The sequence below is a fragment of the Thunnus maccoyii genome, chromosome 13 (genome assembly GCF_910596095.1).
Source record: "Thunnus maccoyii chromosome 13, fThuMac1.1, whole genome shotgun sequence".
NCBI lineage: Eukaryota > Metazoa > Chordata > Actinopteri > Scombriformes > Scombridae > Thunnus > Thunnus maccoyii.
In genome coordinates, this window is record NC_056545.1 from 22194474 (window position 1) to 22211018 (window position 16545).

General features: G+C 40.6%; 1 protein-coding gene across 3 annotated transcripts; it reads left to right on the forward strand.

Moving 5' to 3' along the window:
- Window positions 1-3397: 3397 nt before the first annotated feature.
- On the forward strand, window positions 3398-16186 carry pafah1b2 (platelet-activating factor acetylhydrolase 1b, catalytic subunit 2). 3 transcript variants are annotated; one of them, XM_042432143.1, is made up of 7 exons: window positions 3398-3479; window positions 5574-5693; window positions 6066-6147; window positions 8137-8226; window positions 9309-9425; window positions 12700-12822; window positions 13616-16186. In XM_042432143.1, the coding sequence occupies exons 3-7, from the start codon at window positions 6067-6069 to the stop codon at window positions 13892-13894; spliced, it is 690 nt and encodes a 229-aa protein (XP_042288077.1). In that variant the 5' UTR covers window positions 3398-3479; window positions 5574-5693; window position 6066; the 3' UTR covers window positions 13895-16186. The 3 variants fall into 3 exon arrangements, 2 of the variants coding, with proteins under 2 accessions (XP_042288077.1, XP_042288076.1); XR_006099737.1 differs by lacking the exon at window positions 3398-3479 and having other exon boundaries at window positions 5469-5693; window positions 13616-14022; window positions 15594-16186; XM_042432142.1 differs by lacking the exon at window positions 3398-3479 and having other exon boundaries at window positions 5469-5693.
- The last annotated feature ends 359 nt before the right edge of the window (window positions 16187-16545 follow it).

Below are 16545 nucleotides of genomic sequence, written 5' to 3' on the forward strand. Positions count from 1 at the left end.
TCCTCTCAATGAGTAGAGTAACACATATTTTCTGCTTTTTTTTTCTCTTCACTGTCGAATCCTTTGCAGATTTAGCCTTTGCTCCTCATACATTGCTGCACCCTCCTCTGCAGCTTTATTAGTTGTAATCACAAAGCTGTCTTGTGATGTGACTTTGTCCGCAATGTCTTCTTCCCCAATTTTCACTGGTGACTCACAGCGGTCATCAGTGTTATTCTTTCAGCATTTCGTGGGCATAATGAGTCATGGCATTCAGTGTAAGGGCGGAAATGTTAAGGTCAATTAGATTTGGCTTCTCTCTGGTGTGATTAAGAATTAGTGTCATTAGTTTATTTGAAATGGATACCATTAATCCTGCTATGAGCTCTAACAACAAGAACAATGTGTCCTTATCATAATCATCTGATTTTAACAGTCTATGCTGTTACACAGTCATCCTTTCCATCTTTCCATCTATCTGTGATTATCCTGTAGTTAAAAAAAAAAACTAGTCCGATAAAATATGATGGTTATCTTTCCATCATTAAATTAAAAATGAAACGCCTCCTCTTTTATCTGTCCATTCGTCTATCTATCTATCTATCTATCTAGTTACGCTACATTTTGGAGTTCAAACTAAGAAAAAGATTGAAAATACATTTTTCCATTTTTTTCGTCTATTCTATGTAATTTCAAAATTATTGAGTGTGTTGCTTTATTTTAAAAACGATTTATGTAGTAGCCTAAATTTAAGAAAACAAGCTCTAGAAAATGCTAGATAATATTAAAAAATATGTGTCCTGAGATTGTGTGTGAAAACTTCTAGTTTAGAATTTAATTTGTGGTAATATACAGGAAGAATGAAACATGACAACTGCACAATTCATTCTAAGTATTTTATTGATATAAACCAGATTAATTAATGTAGTGAATTCATGTCAAACCAAAGTAGTAAGGACACCCCACTCGAATGGGCAAGGAAAAACCTTGTTACACCTTCTAACAGGTGAAACTGAGAGAAACCTTGGGAAGGACCCCATAAGAGGAGATCCCATTCCTGGACTGATAGGTGCCAAGTTGGAAGCATGACAAAATTCAGTTAAGAGCCTTTATTTATCAGACAAAGTTTTCAACAAAACCAGTTTGTGGTTCAAGCACTGAGAACAACTGTCCTCATGGGGGCAAAGCTATGCAACTTTTTACTGTGCATGTGCATGTACAGCAATACATAAGAAGAAGGAAGAGATTTTTTTACAAGTATTTTAATACAAACCATGACAATTAAGACAATTTTATATACCAAAGATCATGTTCATTTGGTCCATTAGTATTTGATATCCATAAGACACAGCTGAAGTCCACATCTGTATATGAAAAATGAATTCACATTATTCTTAAGACGTGTGTCTGGCACGAGGGAATCGAGAGATTTTAAAACTTGCTTAGGCCTGCTCTGGAAAAAATTTAATTTTGTCCTATCCCCTTTTGTCCTCTAACAATTGTGAAATGCTATTATTAAATAATAAAAATCATATTAACTTGGTACAGAGAGATTTATCTGGCAGTGATCGGCTAAATCAGCATTGTGTAAACTCGTTTGGCAAGGGCTTGAATGTAACAGACATTCATTTCATGACATTCATTCATCAATAAAGCCCAATGTTCTGAAAGGATATTTTAAATGTCTCGTTAGCTGCTTTGTAAAACACAAATCTCTGTAAAACAAAGACATGTCAAGAGACACGACACACGCTTTAGAAGCAGGTGGGTTATGATGTTCATTCTCTCTTCTTTTGGTCTGAATGAATCTCAGTACTGTGCATGCTATTAAATATAAATTAAATACATTACAAATCAGATTTCAATGCAGCTGCAGCATAACATTGTGAAATTAAGCTTATACTATTCAGATCTACATGACAGAGGCACCACCAAAAGGCAAAAAAGTCACAATACAACACAACTGAATTAAAAACAGTTGTTATTCTCAGTTTATTTTTTAATTTGTGTAATTAAAAAAGATGCTTGCAGACATGCTGTTACCAGCGACAAAAGCTTGCCATAAATGGAAAAAAAATAATGAAAAACAATGTAAAGTGATGTTTCATATTTTTTATTTCAGTCAAGTCATTAGGAAAGGCACATAATCTGGGACAATTTGGCACAAGGAACACCTTTTACATTTCCAATTTCTTCTCCAACTGTGATATCTGAATTATCTTCTCATATGAGTAGGAAACACCTTGGGGATTTCATATCAGTATTGGGTGCAGATATAATGTGTTGGCCTCATATCGAAACGTATTGCTGAAGTGCCAATTGCAAAAATTGCCCCACATTACTATAATTCACACTACGATAGTTGAAGAATTACAGTAAAATACTGTGCAGAATGGCTTCTCTTCGGGTTGGCTGATCCGCTCTGAATGACAAGGAGAGAAACTCAACAGTTTGGAGGCTTCAAGTGTGTTATGGATCAGATCAGTCCTGTTCAGACTAAACAACGGAGTTCACATTCTTTGGCATACAAAAATATTGCAATCTCAACCATGAAATTTAAGGTATAGTACCAGTCAAAAGTTTGAACAAACCTTCCCATCCCTTGAATGAGAAAGTGTATCTAAATGTTTGACTGGTCCAGTTTCAGAATCAGAATATGTTTATAAGCCACATATGCAGCATACAAAGAATGTGTCTTGGTGTTTTCTCTCACAAACACAACATAGAAGAATAAAAATTGAACAAGAGTAAGGTAATAATAATAATGAAGTAAACAAAGTATTGCTCAAAAAAATGAAAAAATAAAATCTATTTACAGAATGGCATAGTGATAGTTTTGAACTAATAATACTTGAGATGAAATATTGACTATACAAAGGAAATATGGACTGTGCTACAGACAAAGAAATGAAGTGTATGAAATATATGAAAGTGACAAGAGCAACAATTAAATGTGATGTGCAATAAATAATTCAACTATATAACAGTGGAGATTGAATGTAATGTACAATGTAAAGTCTAGTTTGATGAAATATATGAAAGTGACCAGTGCAGGGGATTAAACGAGGGATGTGAGATGTAAAGTCCAGTTCATAACAGTACAGTTCAGTTAGTTAAAGGGGCAAAAGCTTCTGTGTCTGCTGGTGGAGGTTTCTATGGATCTCAGTCTTTTTCCTGAGGGACTAAAAGTCCAAAGAGTCCAGTAGAAGTGTCCTGTGCTTTAAGGGTGTTGACCAGAAAATGACTTGATGAAAATCAGTCATTTCTTCTGGCTCCATTTTAAAGCATGCATTACTCCCTAATGTCAACAGATACTTACAGGGGACTGAAATTCCCTTTGTTTCCTACAGTACGGGAATGCAGCATTTGATCTACGTGACCATGATGCATTGCGATCAGCTGACACTCTGGGATCAAAGATGGGTCACGAGTGGAAGTGAGAGATCAGTCCATCACATCACGCAGGAAATGCATCGGCAATGCTGCACGTAGTGTGAGCAGTAAAAGATACTCTCACACTTTACAGTGTTGTGTTTATTTCTTGTGTCCCAAACCACCTGAATGTATCTCGAATAGCGGAGAAGAAGCACGTTGTTAACGCCAAAGACCCACCCATGATTCATTGCGGAACCAGCTGTATATGGGTGTTTGTTGCCCTGCGTTTAACCTCTCAGGACTGAACACATAGACCTAGAAGGTTTTTCGGCCTTTCACAACATCTGATTATCACGAAGGTAGTAGTGTTTTCATTTATACTACATACCTTTATAACAAAGGTCGTAGATGGAATTTGACTCTGGGAATTTAAGGACTCAAACTTTATTCTTGTCAATTAGTGGGTTAGTGCAGTTCAAAGAGCTTCACAGATGACTGACGTACCAATAATATGAGAACAAGTGTAAAACTGAGGAAACAAACAAACAAAAAAACCCAATTTCAGACCCGATGCATGCAAGAAAATAAATTGATGAAAATGTAATACAGTAACATAGATTTAAAAGAATTAATGATAATAATAATAATGATAATAATATTTATAATAATAATAATAATAATAATGCATTTCATTTGTACCACACTTTTCATTCATAGTGAAACTCAAAGTGCAACAGTATTAATAACACAGAGCACACAATATAAATAAAATAATAAGAAGAAGAAGAGTTAAGATGAAAAAGCCTTCCTGAACAGGTTTTTGAGGCCTTTTTTTAGAAGAGTCCAGGGTAATAATCCTAAAATGGAGTGAAATAAAAACTAGAAATCTAGATTAAATAGATTAAAAAGACAAAACAAAGACAAATAAAATTGATGAGGGATAAATATATATATATATATATATATATATATATATATATATATATATATATATATCGACAAACAACAGAAGAAGAAGGCAGTGGTGATAGACGTAGCGATCCCAAGTGACAGCAACATCAAGAAGAAGGAACACGAGAAGATTGAAAAATACCAAAGGCTGAAAGAGGAGCTAGAAAGGATGTGGGGAGTAAAGGCAACAGTGGTGCCAGTGGTAATTGGAGCACTGGGGGCTGTGACCCACAAACTGGGAGAGTGGCTCCAGCAGATTTATATATATATATATATATATATATATATATATACTAACAATAAATAAGATCAAATAAAATACAAATTGTAAAACATGAATACAATAAAATATGTGGATAAAATAAAGCAAATAATGTCTAGAAATCATTCTTAATCAAAAGCCAGGCTGAAGAAGTTCACTTCCAGCTCCTCTTAGATCCTCAGACAGATGGTTCCAGCGGCTCTGAGCAGAAAAACTAAAAAGCTGGCCCACTAAAGGTTTTTTTTTAGTCCTGCACAATGGAACAACTGAAAGACTCCAATACACTATAAGTATGTGAGACATATAAAGCTGCCTGACAGACTATTCGTAGGGTAAAATGTATAGGTGGCAGACGGGCTACTCTCAGGAGCCCTTTTCATATAGAGATCCCGTAATACTGCTATAATGAAGACCCGTCATTATGCCGGCTTTGCTTGTTTATACTGAACCAAACAAAGCCGGCATAATGCCGCCCCCATGTGTGACTTTAGATATCATGCTGGCGATAGGGAACCAGACGCGTGAGTGTAACACAACAGCGTCAGCATCTAGTGTTTATTGTCCTGCCATGCCGGCTGTCCATTTTACACAGATGTTGATCCGGCAATGTAACTACCTCCGCTGCTCTACCTCCTTAATGGTGAAACAACAATACCCCCTCATCCCGTGTTCGTACATTTTACACAGAACAGTGAAGCAGAATAGCGGTGCAACATTCCCGCCTTGAACAGGCTGTGTAAAAGGGGCTAGGATAAAATGTATAGGCTGCCTGACAGGCTACTCTCAGGGTATCATATATAAGTTGCCTGACACTCATGGACATGCTGCCATTCTCAAGTTATAATGCACTGTATATGGTGCCTGACAGGCTACACTCAGGGTAAAGTGTGGCTCATGTGTTGCCCTCCTGCGGTGTTACAGCTCCTAGCAGCAGATCGGCGCTCTCCCCGCGCTACACTCTCTGCAGATTTTGCCTTCTTGACACACCTTTTGTTGTCTCGTCTAGCTGGAGTCAGCTAACCATTTGCTAGCGAGCATCTGCCGCATCGGCTACCCGGACAGCAGTCAAAGTGAAGTTGAGGCAAGCCCGATAGGAGCCGAGAAGTGACGGCCTACACCCAGCCAGGTAGTTTGTCTCGTAGTTTAACAATGGAAATGTTCATATTAACGACGGCTGTGTCAAAGTGTCAGATAGCTAACGAGCTAACGTCAGATAACCAGTCAGCGGGTTTAATGCGATCTGCTCTGTCATCTGTAAGCTCCCGCCTTGAAAGCGAAAGTAGCCTACATCCGTATTAGGCCAGTCTGTCTGCTGCTGAAGCGCTAAGCTGCTGCAGCACAGCGATGGTTTCTGCTAGCTGGTGGTGCTGATGCTTGCTTTCCTCCCACTGCTGTAGCAGCAAACCTAAAACAGTATGAACCCCGCGTCCTGTGACTGTGTCTCTGTGTAGCTGTGTGTGTGGTTTTATGTAATAAAGGCGGTGGTGTCTCCATGCAGGATGAGCGGAGATGAACTGAACCCAGCTGCAGTGGCTCAGCAAGTAGAGGATGTACAAGGAGATGAACGTTGGATGTCACAGGTTGGTGGTATTTCTTTTCTCTTTTTTACACTGCTTTTCCCCCCTAATGTAGTTTGGTAAGAGCACAGGGCACACAACACGAAATGAACTGCCATGCAAAGAGTATAAATCAAAATCAGGTTTATTGCCATGTGGGCTTGCACATACAAGGAACTTGCTTTTGTGTTGTGGTGCAGAACAATCAAAAAATATATATATACAAAATCAAGTAGTCCTTAATAATATCAAAAAGGAAGAATATGCAATAAAAATACGTGAGAAGTGAGATAAGGGAGAAGAGCTGCTACAGGATTAGATTTTAAATTGAAGAGAATGAAATGTATTAAATATTGACCAGGAGAAAGCAGTATATGGAGCGTGCAATCAATAATATCATAATAATAATAATAATTATAATAATAATAATAATAATAATAATAATAAGGTGTTTCAACATCTCTGTCCAGGGTCTTTACATTACCAAAACAACTCAACAAACAAAAGCAGCAGCCTGCACCCTCCCACACTTTATACTTTATACCCCTCGGCTCTAAAGAGAAAAACCATAGAGTGTAGCTACCAAGTTTATAATTTCACCTATTTGTACACACATATTTAGATATACAGTATAATAGCATATGCCTACTGTTGTAGAGTATACAGGATCTTGAAATTCACAGTCCAATCACCCAGATAGAAGAACATATTAAAGAAACTGTACCCTCCTCTCCCCCTTTGCCCTCCAACTTTGTTTACCCTAAAAAAAAGTTTAGTTTGAGCTCTTGAGCAGCCTTCATCAATGCTGGAATAGATTCTATTTTAGCTCCTCGTGCCTGGGCAAAGGTCAGTGGTATTTCTGATTAGTGTGAAAAATATTCACTTTTTATCCTCGTGTATCATAAAGAATACCAGATTTGACCCTTATGTATGCAGGCTAAAATGCTGTGGCTCAGGAGGTAGAGCGGGTCGTCCACTAATCAGAAGATCAGCGGTTCAATCCCCGGCTCCACCGGTCCGCATGTCGAAGTATCCTTGGGAAGATACTGAACCCCAAATTGCTCCCGAAAGCTGTGCCATCAGTGTATGAATGAGTGTGTGAATGGGCGCTTTGAATAGTCAGAAGACTAGAAAGGTTCTATATAAATAATAATATACATTTACCATATTACCATCTGTAAGATTTACATTGTTTCTCAACAGGATTGTGTCATTCTTGGACTTCTCCATGCTTAGATCAGTTTTGAATCAATGTAAACAAAAGTTTCCAGCAGAGAAATGCATGACTGTGAATCTTTTATTGCTCCCAACACCTTAGATGGAATACTTAAGTTTTTTTGGGACAGCACTGTTGTCATATTTTTAATTTTACATGCTTTACATTAGGTGTTTTCTATATTACTGTAAGCTCTGAGTGCTCATAAGATAAACAGAGGACTCTGACTCTCCAATCTCACATATAAAAACTAAAGCTTAGTGTTGTCAAGATTTCCACGTGTATGTATGTTAAAGTTATAACATGTAAATCAGCATTTCACAGATTCATGTGGATGATCATTATATTAGGATTGTGACCTTACTCAAAAAAAATCATTGAATTATAAGCATTCCCAAGTCCTGCTTTCTTTCTTTATCTAACTTGTTTTGATGGCACCTCCTCTTATGTCTATGCAAGGTTAATCCTCCAAAGCTAATAGGACTGAGATAGTCTGCTTTATTCCAAGCTCTCTATCAGATGGGGCAGCAGACGTGTCTCCTCTGTGATGAGCTTGCAGGATTTTGTCTGACTGGGAAGGCTAACGAGTATTATCCTAGAAGAAGATTTAGAAAACTCATAACACAAGCTGTTAACTTGGACTGAAAGACCTCAAATGGAGCTGATTAAGTTATATTGTTTACTGTGAATGACATGTAAATACTCATTTATCTATCCTGTCTGTCACAATTACGGACCACATCTCAAACTCTGTTGTGACAAGGTTGTGTTTTTCTTTTTTCTTTTTCTTTTTGCAGCACACAAGATTTGTGCAGGAGTGTAAGGATGCTGAACCAGACGTGCTCTTTGTGGGGGATTCGATGGTACAGCTAATGCAGCAATATGAGGTAAGATAAGATATTTATCTTTCTACACTGGGACATTTGACTGCTCGCATGGCAGCTGCCTCTTCATTTTAGAGGCAAGGTAGACAATGAGCTACAACCTTAATTTCACCAAAACAAGCCTTCCTCTGAGCTGGACAAATAACATTGTTCTCTATGTTCAGCCGGCTGTGAGGTGAGTGCACAGGGACCGTCTACAAAATGCAACACTGTTCTCCCAAGTACTTTACTCAGGCCTGGAAGAACCAGACTCCACCTGTGACTGTACACTAACACCGACTTCGCCAAAAGTATTTTTATGAGTCAGAATATACTCATCGGCCAAAACTGCAGCTTCTTGGAGCGTTTTAACTTTTCGTTCATTTATGTAAGTAGCAGTACTATCTGGCACGCAGTTTTTAAGTTGCTCATGTGCTACTAAATCACACAGTTCTTGAAAAGTTGTAACTTCTTATGCTGAACACCAGCAAATGAACTGTTCAACCAAACCCTGCACAAATTCAACATGAGTCTGGTGTTCCTTCTTTCTCCAATTCCTCAAAACGTTGCTGATAGGCTTTGGGAACCAGCTCATATGCCTGCAACACTGTAGTCTTAACAACATCATAGTTCTTACTCTCCGCTATAGTCAAAGAAGCACAGGCCTCCTGAGTCCTACCTGTGAGGACACAGGATAATAACAACAGTGTGGTCCTTGTCAGACCAGTTCTGGGACTCTGCCACCCACTCGAACAAAGAAAAAAACAGGTCTAGACCTTTTTCTGTGAACTTGGGAAACAATTGCAGGTTAGTTTCAATATTAACATCAACTCTCTTCCTGAACAGCACCCCCACCAGACAGCTGTCCCTCGTTTATCAGCTTCAGTTTATAGTATTCCAGTTCCAATTTTGTCTGCTCGTTTGTTTTTGTTTCATCACTTCCAGTTCTGCTTGTCTGTGCTGAATAAATTTGTTGTGTTCCAATTTAAGCAGTAACAACTCCCAGCAAAGTTATACACATGAGGGCTGCAGATTGGTGAAAAGCTTTTTTGTGAGCATTGGAGAAAGCTCGTATTAAATGCAGATTTGTGTTTTTCTGTCCACAGGTCTGGAGGGAGTTGTTCTCTCCTCTTCATGCTCTTAACTTTGGCATCGGAGGGGACACCACCTGTAATGTGTTGTGGAGGCTGCAGAATGGGGAGCTGGAGAACATCCGTCCCAAGGTGAGACAAGCTGGCTGAGATCTTCCTCCACACTGCATCATACCCCACTGGGAGCATTTCAGAAACAGAGAGTTTTTGACTGCAGCCAAGTGAGACACTGTTTGCAAAACTATAGTCAAGCCAGCCGCCTTTTAAGTTCACTTGCCCCGCAACTACAGAAATTACGGCAGCATAAAGCCAAATGAGTGCCTTTAGGCTGCAGTAGCAGTGCAACTGAACTACCTGATTTTGTTGACTTGCTCAGATTTTGTTGATTTGGTCATTTTTCCTTGATTTTTGTGCTTCTGCTATGGGTAACTAGGCTATGTTTTTAAACGGTTTCTTTGTTTGTCTAATGTAATTGTGTTTATTGCTGATATAAAATCAGGAGTCTGCACATGGTGTTTTTGAAAATTGACTGGATGCTCTATGCTGTTCCTGTGTTTGACTTCCTGCCCAGCTCAATCTGCTCTATGTAGCTTGACTTGACTTTCATCAAAAAATAGACTAGACACATAATTTTAGCAGAGCAGGGACTTCTGGGACTATTGATACCTTCAGGGTCACTGTCTAGAGTGGTCGCGATCAGGTCCTGCGGCTGCGTCACAGCTGGAACGTGACGCAGCTGCGCTCAGTGAAATCAAGTTGTTTGGCAGTGACCTCATTTAGGATCCTAGTGACCTGAGGGTAGAAGCTCTTCCTGAGCCTCTCAGTGCTGGCCTGGTGTATCCGTGACCTTCTTCCCAAGCGCAGCAGGGAGAAATGGCCTTTATCCGGGTGGCTGGGATCCTTAATGATTCTCCTAGCTTTATTCTTGCAGCGCCTGGTGTAGATATCCTTTAGGCAGGGTAGAGCACCGCATATTGTATGTTCAGCTGAACAAACCACTCTTTGCAGGGCCTTGTGGTCCTGTTCAGTCCCGTTTCCATACCAGGCATTCCCCTTCAGGACGCTCTCAATGATGCAGGAGCATTTGAGGGGGTACCCGGAATTTCCTCAAATGTCTGAGGTGAAACAGCCTCTGCCTTGCCTTTCTCACACTGAGTCAGTGTGCCGCGCCCAGGTCAGACCTTCGGTGATGTTGGCACCAAGGTACTTGAAGCTGTCCACCCTCTCCACCAAGGACCTGTTGATATCAAGGGGTGCGTAGTTCCTTCTCTGCTTCTTCCCAAAGTCCACTTTCAGGTAGGCCTTTTCATGGTTATCTTTGTTCAGGCCCACCACAGCTGTGTCGACAGCAAACTTGATAGTGATGTTGGTTTCAAAAGTGGCTACACAGTTGTGTGGGTACCGGGAGTACAGCAGGGGGCTCAAAACGCAGCCCTGGGGTGCTCTGGTGTTAAGGATTTGGGTAGAAGAGGTGTGTCTGTCTACCCTCACCACCTGGGGTCTGCCCGTCAGGAAGTCGAGGATCCACATGCACAGTGAGGTGTTTAATCCCAGGTCCTTGAGCTTTGTGACGTGCCTGAAGGGAACTATGGTGTTAAACACTGAGTCGTAGTCAATGAACAGTAATCTCACACAGCTCCCTTTTTTCGTTTAGGTGAGATAGGGTGGTGTGGAGGATGTGTGCTATGGTGTCTTCCATTGATCAGTTGGGATGGTAGGCAAACTGTAGTGGGTCCAATGTGCTGGGTAGTCAGGAGCAGATGTAATCCTTGACCAGCTGTTCAAAGCACTTCATCACTACAGAGGTGAGTGCCACTGGGTGGTAGTCATTCAGGCAGGCTGGTCTTTTTTTCTTGGGTACAGGAATGATGGTGGACTTCTTGAACCACATGGGTATGACAGACTGAGCCAGGGACAGGTTGAATATCATTGTGAGCACTGGCGCTAGTTGGTCACCACACAGTTCAAGGACCTGCCCACTGATACCATCTGGTCCTGTTGCTTTCTTGGTGTTCACACACTTAGAAGCCTTCATGACGTCATGCTCAGAAAAGGTTATCAGTATGAAAGGTGCACCCACCCATCCATTGACCTCTGCTTCAGCTCTAGTTTTTGCTTGCTCGCTGCTGACAGCCTCAAAGTGAGCATAATAGTTGTTTAGCTCACTTGCTAGAGATGCATCAGCACTTGACAAGGAGGAGGGAGCAGGCTTGTAATCTGTCACAGTTCTTAGACTTTGCCACATGCTTCTGGGATTGCCCTCCTGGAATTGTAATTCTGCTTCCTTCCTGTGGTGCCTTTTTGCTTCCTTTATGGCTCTTCTTACATTGTATGCTGCTGCTTTTTAATTGTCCATGTTTCCAGGCTGCAGCCCTAAATTGTAGGCTGCAGTGCGTGTGTTTATGGCATCCCAGATGGTTCTGGTAATCTATGTTTTCTGGTTGTGGAATGATTTAACTGAAGTTTTGGGTACAGTTGCTTCTGTCGTTTTACAAATTAAATCCACCACAGACTCAGTGAATCCATTGTCGACAGTGGTGTCCTGGAATGTGCTCCAGACGGTGTCATGTAGTGCAGACTGTAGGGCAGCCTCTGATTGGCCTGACCATTTCCTGTTAGGAAGTGCGGTCTGCATTTGATTGACAATAACTCCAGATCAGCTGAGCAGGAACAGGATAGCGTTTTAATATTCCAACTGTCACACCAATCCTTATTCACACACCTCCTCCTTGATTTTTACCAGAGTCCTCTGTTCTGTCAGATCGTTATACAGAAAAAGTTACCTGGTTGAATGGGGCTGTCCAGTATTCCAGGATTTAGCCAGGTTTTAGTGAAACAAAGGACATCACAGTTCCTGATATCATGTACAGTTTATTAGCCAATGCCTGTACATTGGCTAGCAAGGTGCTTGGCAGAGAAGACCCATGTGATCACAGCAGGTGTTTAATTCCTCCATGTTTATGTCGGTTTTTCCTCTGATGTTGAGATGGATGCATAGATGGTCTTGTAGATGGATGTCGGTGTCCCTGACCTGCTCGTTTTGGATGTAGCAGGAGCAGGTGGCCTAATGGGCCATTGTCATCAGTGAGTCTTGTCCAGAACAGCTTTTGTGGTCCCAGCAGCCATGTTATTGAGTTGCACTGTGCATTTTGAAAATATTGTAGCAGCAGCAGCAGCCTGCTCTATCACCCTCACTGTGCTTATTGACTGTTCAAATGATATAGACATCAGGGACAGCTTGCACTGTTCACTTATTACCCAGATATCAAGCCATGAGAACTCACTAACCTCAAAACAACTGCCTGACAACATGCTGCTTAGTTATTACTATATATCATGCTCTGAGTTCTGGAGATTAGTGTGTTCAGTCAAAGTGAACAAAATGTGTGTCTGTGGTCTTGTCCAGGTGGTGGTGTTGTGGGTTGGAACCAACAATCACGAACACACAGCAGAGCAAGTCGCAGGAGGAATTCTTGCAATCACAAAGCTGCTCATCTCCCGCCTCCCCAAGGCAAAGATAGTTGTACTGGTAAGTTTAATTTTCTTTTGTTGCACCTTGTTTGTTTTCAAAAGGTTTATTGAAATGTGGAATTTAACATACGTTTTCTGGTTTCTTTTTCTTTTAAGCAAAAATAAAAATAGTTTACTGTGTAGTTTATATTCTGTAGACCTGGTGAGACACTGAACCATGTTTGGATTGTTGATGTCAGTGCCCTTGAAAATGTTAAAACATCCCACAATTAAAAACAAAGAACACAGCTGCTGTGCAACAGAGTTGAAGTCGATTGTTAGTCTTTAACACAACACCGATGTCAGAGAAGTCGACAGCTCTGAAGTGTGGACATGCTGCTTAACTTCAGTATGGGGTAGAATAAATGGAGTTAGAAAAAACACTGGAATTACAGACTGTATGCTTGAATGAAACATAGCATCGGTTTATTGTTCTGTTTAACTAAAGACATATTTTCAAAAACATATTCTTACTAAAACACAGAGTAGACTCAGGCAAGAAAGTAAATAGTTTTACATTGTGTTATTTCTACCTCTTCAGTAAAAGAGACGCTGCTTCCAGTCAGATGTGCAAACTGCAGAATCATCCTCCATAAATAATAACTGAGTTTTTGTGCTAGTGGCTGTCCCCGCCCCTGGATTTCAATGGAAAAACTCATGATTCTAATAGTTTCAAAGATAGACTAACTTGGATAATTTTAACTACAATGTGCCTAATGTGTTCAAAACAACCAACTGAAATGCAAAATGTTGTTTTCTAATCTAAGCGATTTGACGTCCCGTGTAAGTCAAAACATTTTTGTCATCCTCAGGGTCTGATGCCTCGAGGGGAGCGTCCAAACCCGCTGAGGGAGAAGAACGCATGCGTCAACGGGTTCCTTCGCTCCTGGCTGCCGCGCCTGGGCCAGGCTCAGTTCCTGGATGTAAGCGCAGAGTTCGTCCACTCTGACGGAACCATCAGCCAGCAGGACATGTTTGACTTCCTCCACCTGACATCGACGGGTTACCGCACCATAGCGAAGCCCCTCAGCGACCTGCTGCTCCAGATACTGGAGGAAACGCCAGAGGAGAGACGGGCGTCACTGGTTTGAGGGCCGTGGCCGAACAGCACATTTATCCGGAGGCATGTCTCACCCGCTGCTGTGGGAGACGGGGGAGACATGCTTCTGGTATCAGGAGGAGGAAGGGGCTCACTCACAGGAGAAGGAGGCACCCTGATGTGAGTGGGCTTGAGAGGGGTGCGGGATCACATTCATGAGCGGAGGGTTGGGTGTGGAGAGGCGCTGAAGAGGGAGAGAGACCTCACTACAGACTGTGATTGCAGTAGTAAGCTCTGTTGCAAAAGGATTTTCCAAGGTCAGACGTCTGTGAGTCATAGACAGATATACTGAGATCATGTGCGACTGCAGTGGCACACACACACAGATTAATTAATGAGTGTTTCCCTCTGTCACCTGTGCCACGGACACAACTTTAGTTTGATGTGAGACCAAATAGAAAAACATAATATAGTTTCTAGTCTAAATAACACTGATTTGATTGGAACACTGGATACTTTAACATCTCCAGGCCTCTAGAAATCCTTCAAAAATTACTCCATTGCTTCGTTGTAGGGGTCCACAAGCTAAAAAGGCTGGGAATCACCCATAGAGAGGGGCTACTGCTGAGACACACGTGTAAATATAAGACTCACAAATGCTTTTGCTCAAAGTGTAATCTGCATATAAAATAATTTACACAAATGAAATGATAGTTTGTCTATCAGTCCAGTTTTTATATGTACTTATTCATATACTCAGCCAAACAAGGAGCACTTAGTCTTCTAAATGTTTACATTTGAGCCCAATATGTAACTGTTTAGGCATCTTAGGAAAGAGTTAATCAGTATGAAATAGATCAGTGGATATCTAGAGAGCAAACTGTCTCACAGTAGATCAATACTCCACTGCTGTGTCACTAAAAAATCACTAAACTAAATGTTAGACCCAACGTCGTCGCTGAATGCATGTTTTCAGGCGAGTCTCAGCTTTTGTGTAGAAAGTCGGCCAACGACTCGTGTCTTAAGTGAGTTAATATCAGTGAAAATCGTGTATTCATACGTATCCGTTAGCGATGTAATGCTTTTGACTGTACTTGTCCGATAATCTACGTAGGTCTTCCAAACACCCCCCAGACGCTGCTGCTTACATGCAAAGCTTCTATCACACCCGGGCAAGTGTATTTACATTTTATTTGTAGATTCACACTTCACTCTGCCTCTCTTGACATTTCATTTAAATGTCAAAAATATTGTATTGCTAAACTAAATCCTGCCAGCTTTTTTAAATTGTGCTCCTCCTCCTGTATCCGTTAAAAGACAATTTTTGAATATAAAGAATATTTGAACACGTCACTCCAGGCCATCATCTCAGTTTGTGCTTTATTTTTATTTTTAAAAGCAGAGTAAAAAAAAAAAAAAAAAAAAAAAATGAGATGAAAAGGCGGTTGTCAGATTAGCTCCAATCCTCCTGCTTTCATCTTACACTGCTAATCATATAATTCCTTATGAATACAGGTTGATGTGGACAGTTTCTTACTGATGTCAGCGGAAAAAAAAAAAAAAAAAAGAAGAAGCTGTCTCATGCTGCGTCTGTGTCACACTAATATTTATCCAAATATTCATAGACTTCAACTTTGACTATATAGCACAGGCTCTCTCTCCCTCTCCCTCCTTATTACATGGATATACAGTATTTTCTCTTCATTCTGTTTCTCATCTCCTCTTTATTTCTGTCCCTGTTGTATTTGTAGTTGACTCTCACCCAGCCCTGCTACCCATGGGACCTTGACTTCTCTACATGACATAGTTACCGAATATTTTTAGAAATTAAAAAGTAGCATAAGGCTAAGCTACGGAGCACGACTATACTCTGAATATTGTCACGCTAAAAAAAAAGCAATCACAGCTCATGTCAAGAAAACCATTTGTCTGTGAGCTTATACTGTCTGTAGCTGTTTCCTCATGGCTCAGTTGTGTTCAAATCGCGGCTGAGAGTCTCATGCCGAGCATCAAAATTATCCGACATTACTGCTGTCTTAAGCTCTGCACATTTGCGTGCTGTGTTAAATAGTGTATGTGTGTGTGTGCCTTAAGTGTTCATGGGGACGGTTGTGTACAGTATGTCTGGTACTGGATTATGTAAGCTGGAGTTGTGTGAGTGTCTAGAAGTGACCCCGGTTGTATATAAGACATGTGAAGCTTGAGAATGTGATGTTTGAAGGGGGTTGAGATTTTGGGAGTCTGTGTCTGGTGCGATACGTTATTTGCACTGTTTTGGCTCGTTGTCACGTTATTGAGGTAAAGCATTCCAATAAAAAAACAAAAAACAAACACAAGGATCTAATCATGTGTTGGAGTCTTCTATTTCTTCAAAAAATCAAAAACCTGCAACACTGTTAGTGTTAGATTCTCACCAGCAGAGGGAGCCATTTCATCAGAAAACTAAGTTGACACTAAGAGGGCTCACTGCTCATTCCACGCCGCCTGTCTTTTAGCCAGCGTTCCTTATTGCTTTAATTAATTTACTTTCACAAAGTTTATCTTGCTAATGTTGAAATAATTTACTCAGCACTCAGAGGCGATGTAGAATCATGTAAAAAATGTCCTCATTAAACATTTAGGCTGGCTGCTAGAGTGTATATGATTTCTGGCACATTGTAAAATACCTAGTTAATAAACCATTTGCTCACTTTTGATGTTGCT

What these genes read in the sequence shown, in the direction of transcription:
- pafah1b2 (XM_042432143.1), top strand. Translation starts at nt 6,067, where the DNA reads ATGAGCGGAGATGAACTGAACCCAGCTGCAGTGGCTCAGCAAGTAGAG. An exon ending in AGCTAATGCAGCAATATGAG is followed by an intron (nt 8,227 to 9,308) that starts GTAAGATAAGAT and finishes TTCTGTCCACAG; the next exon opens with GTCTGGAGGGAGTTGTTCTC. An exon ending in TGGAGAACATCCGTCCCAAG is followed by an intron (nt 9,426 to 12,699) that starts GTGAGACAAGCT and finishes GGTCTTGTCCAG; the next exon opens with GTGGTGGTGTTGTGGGTTGG.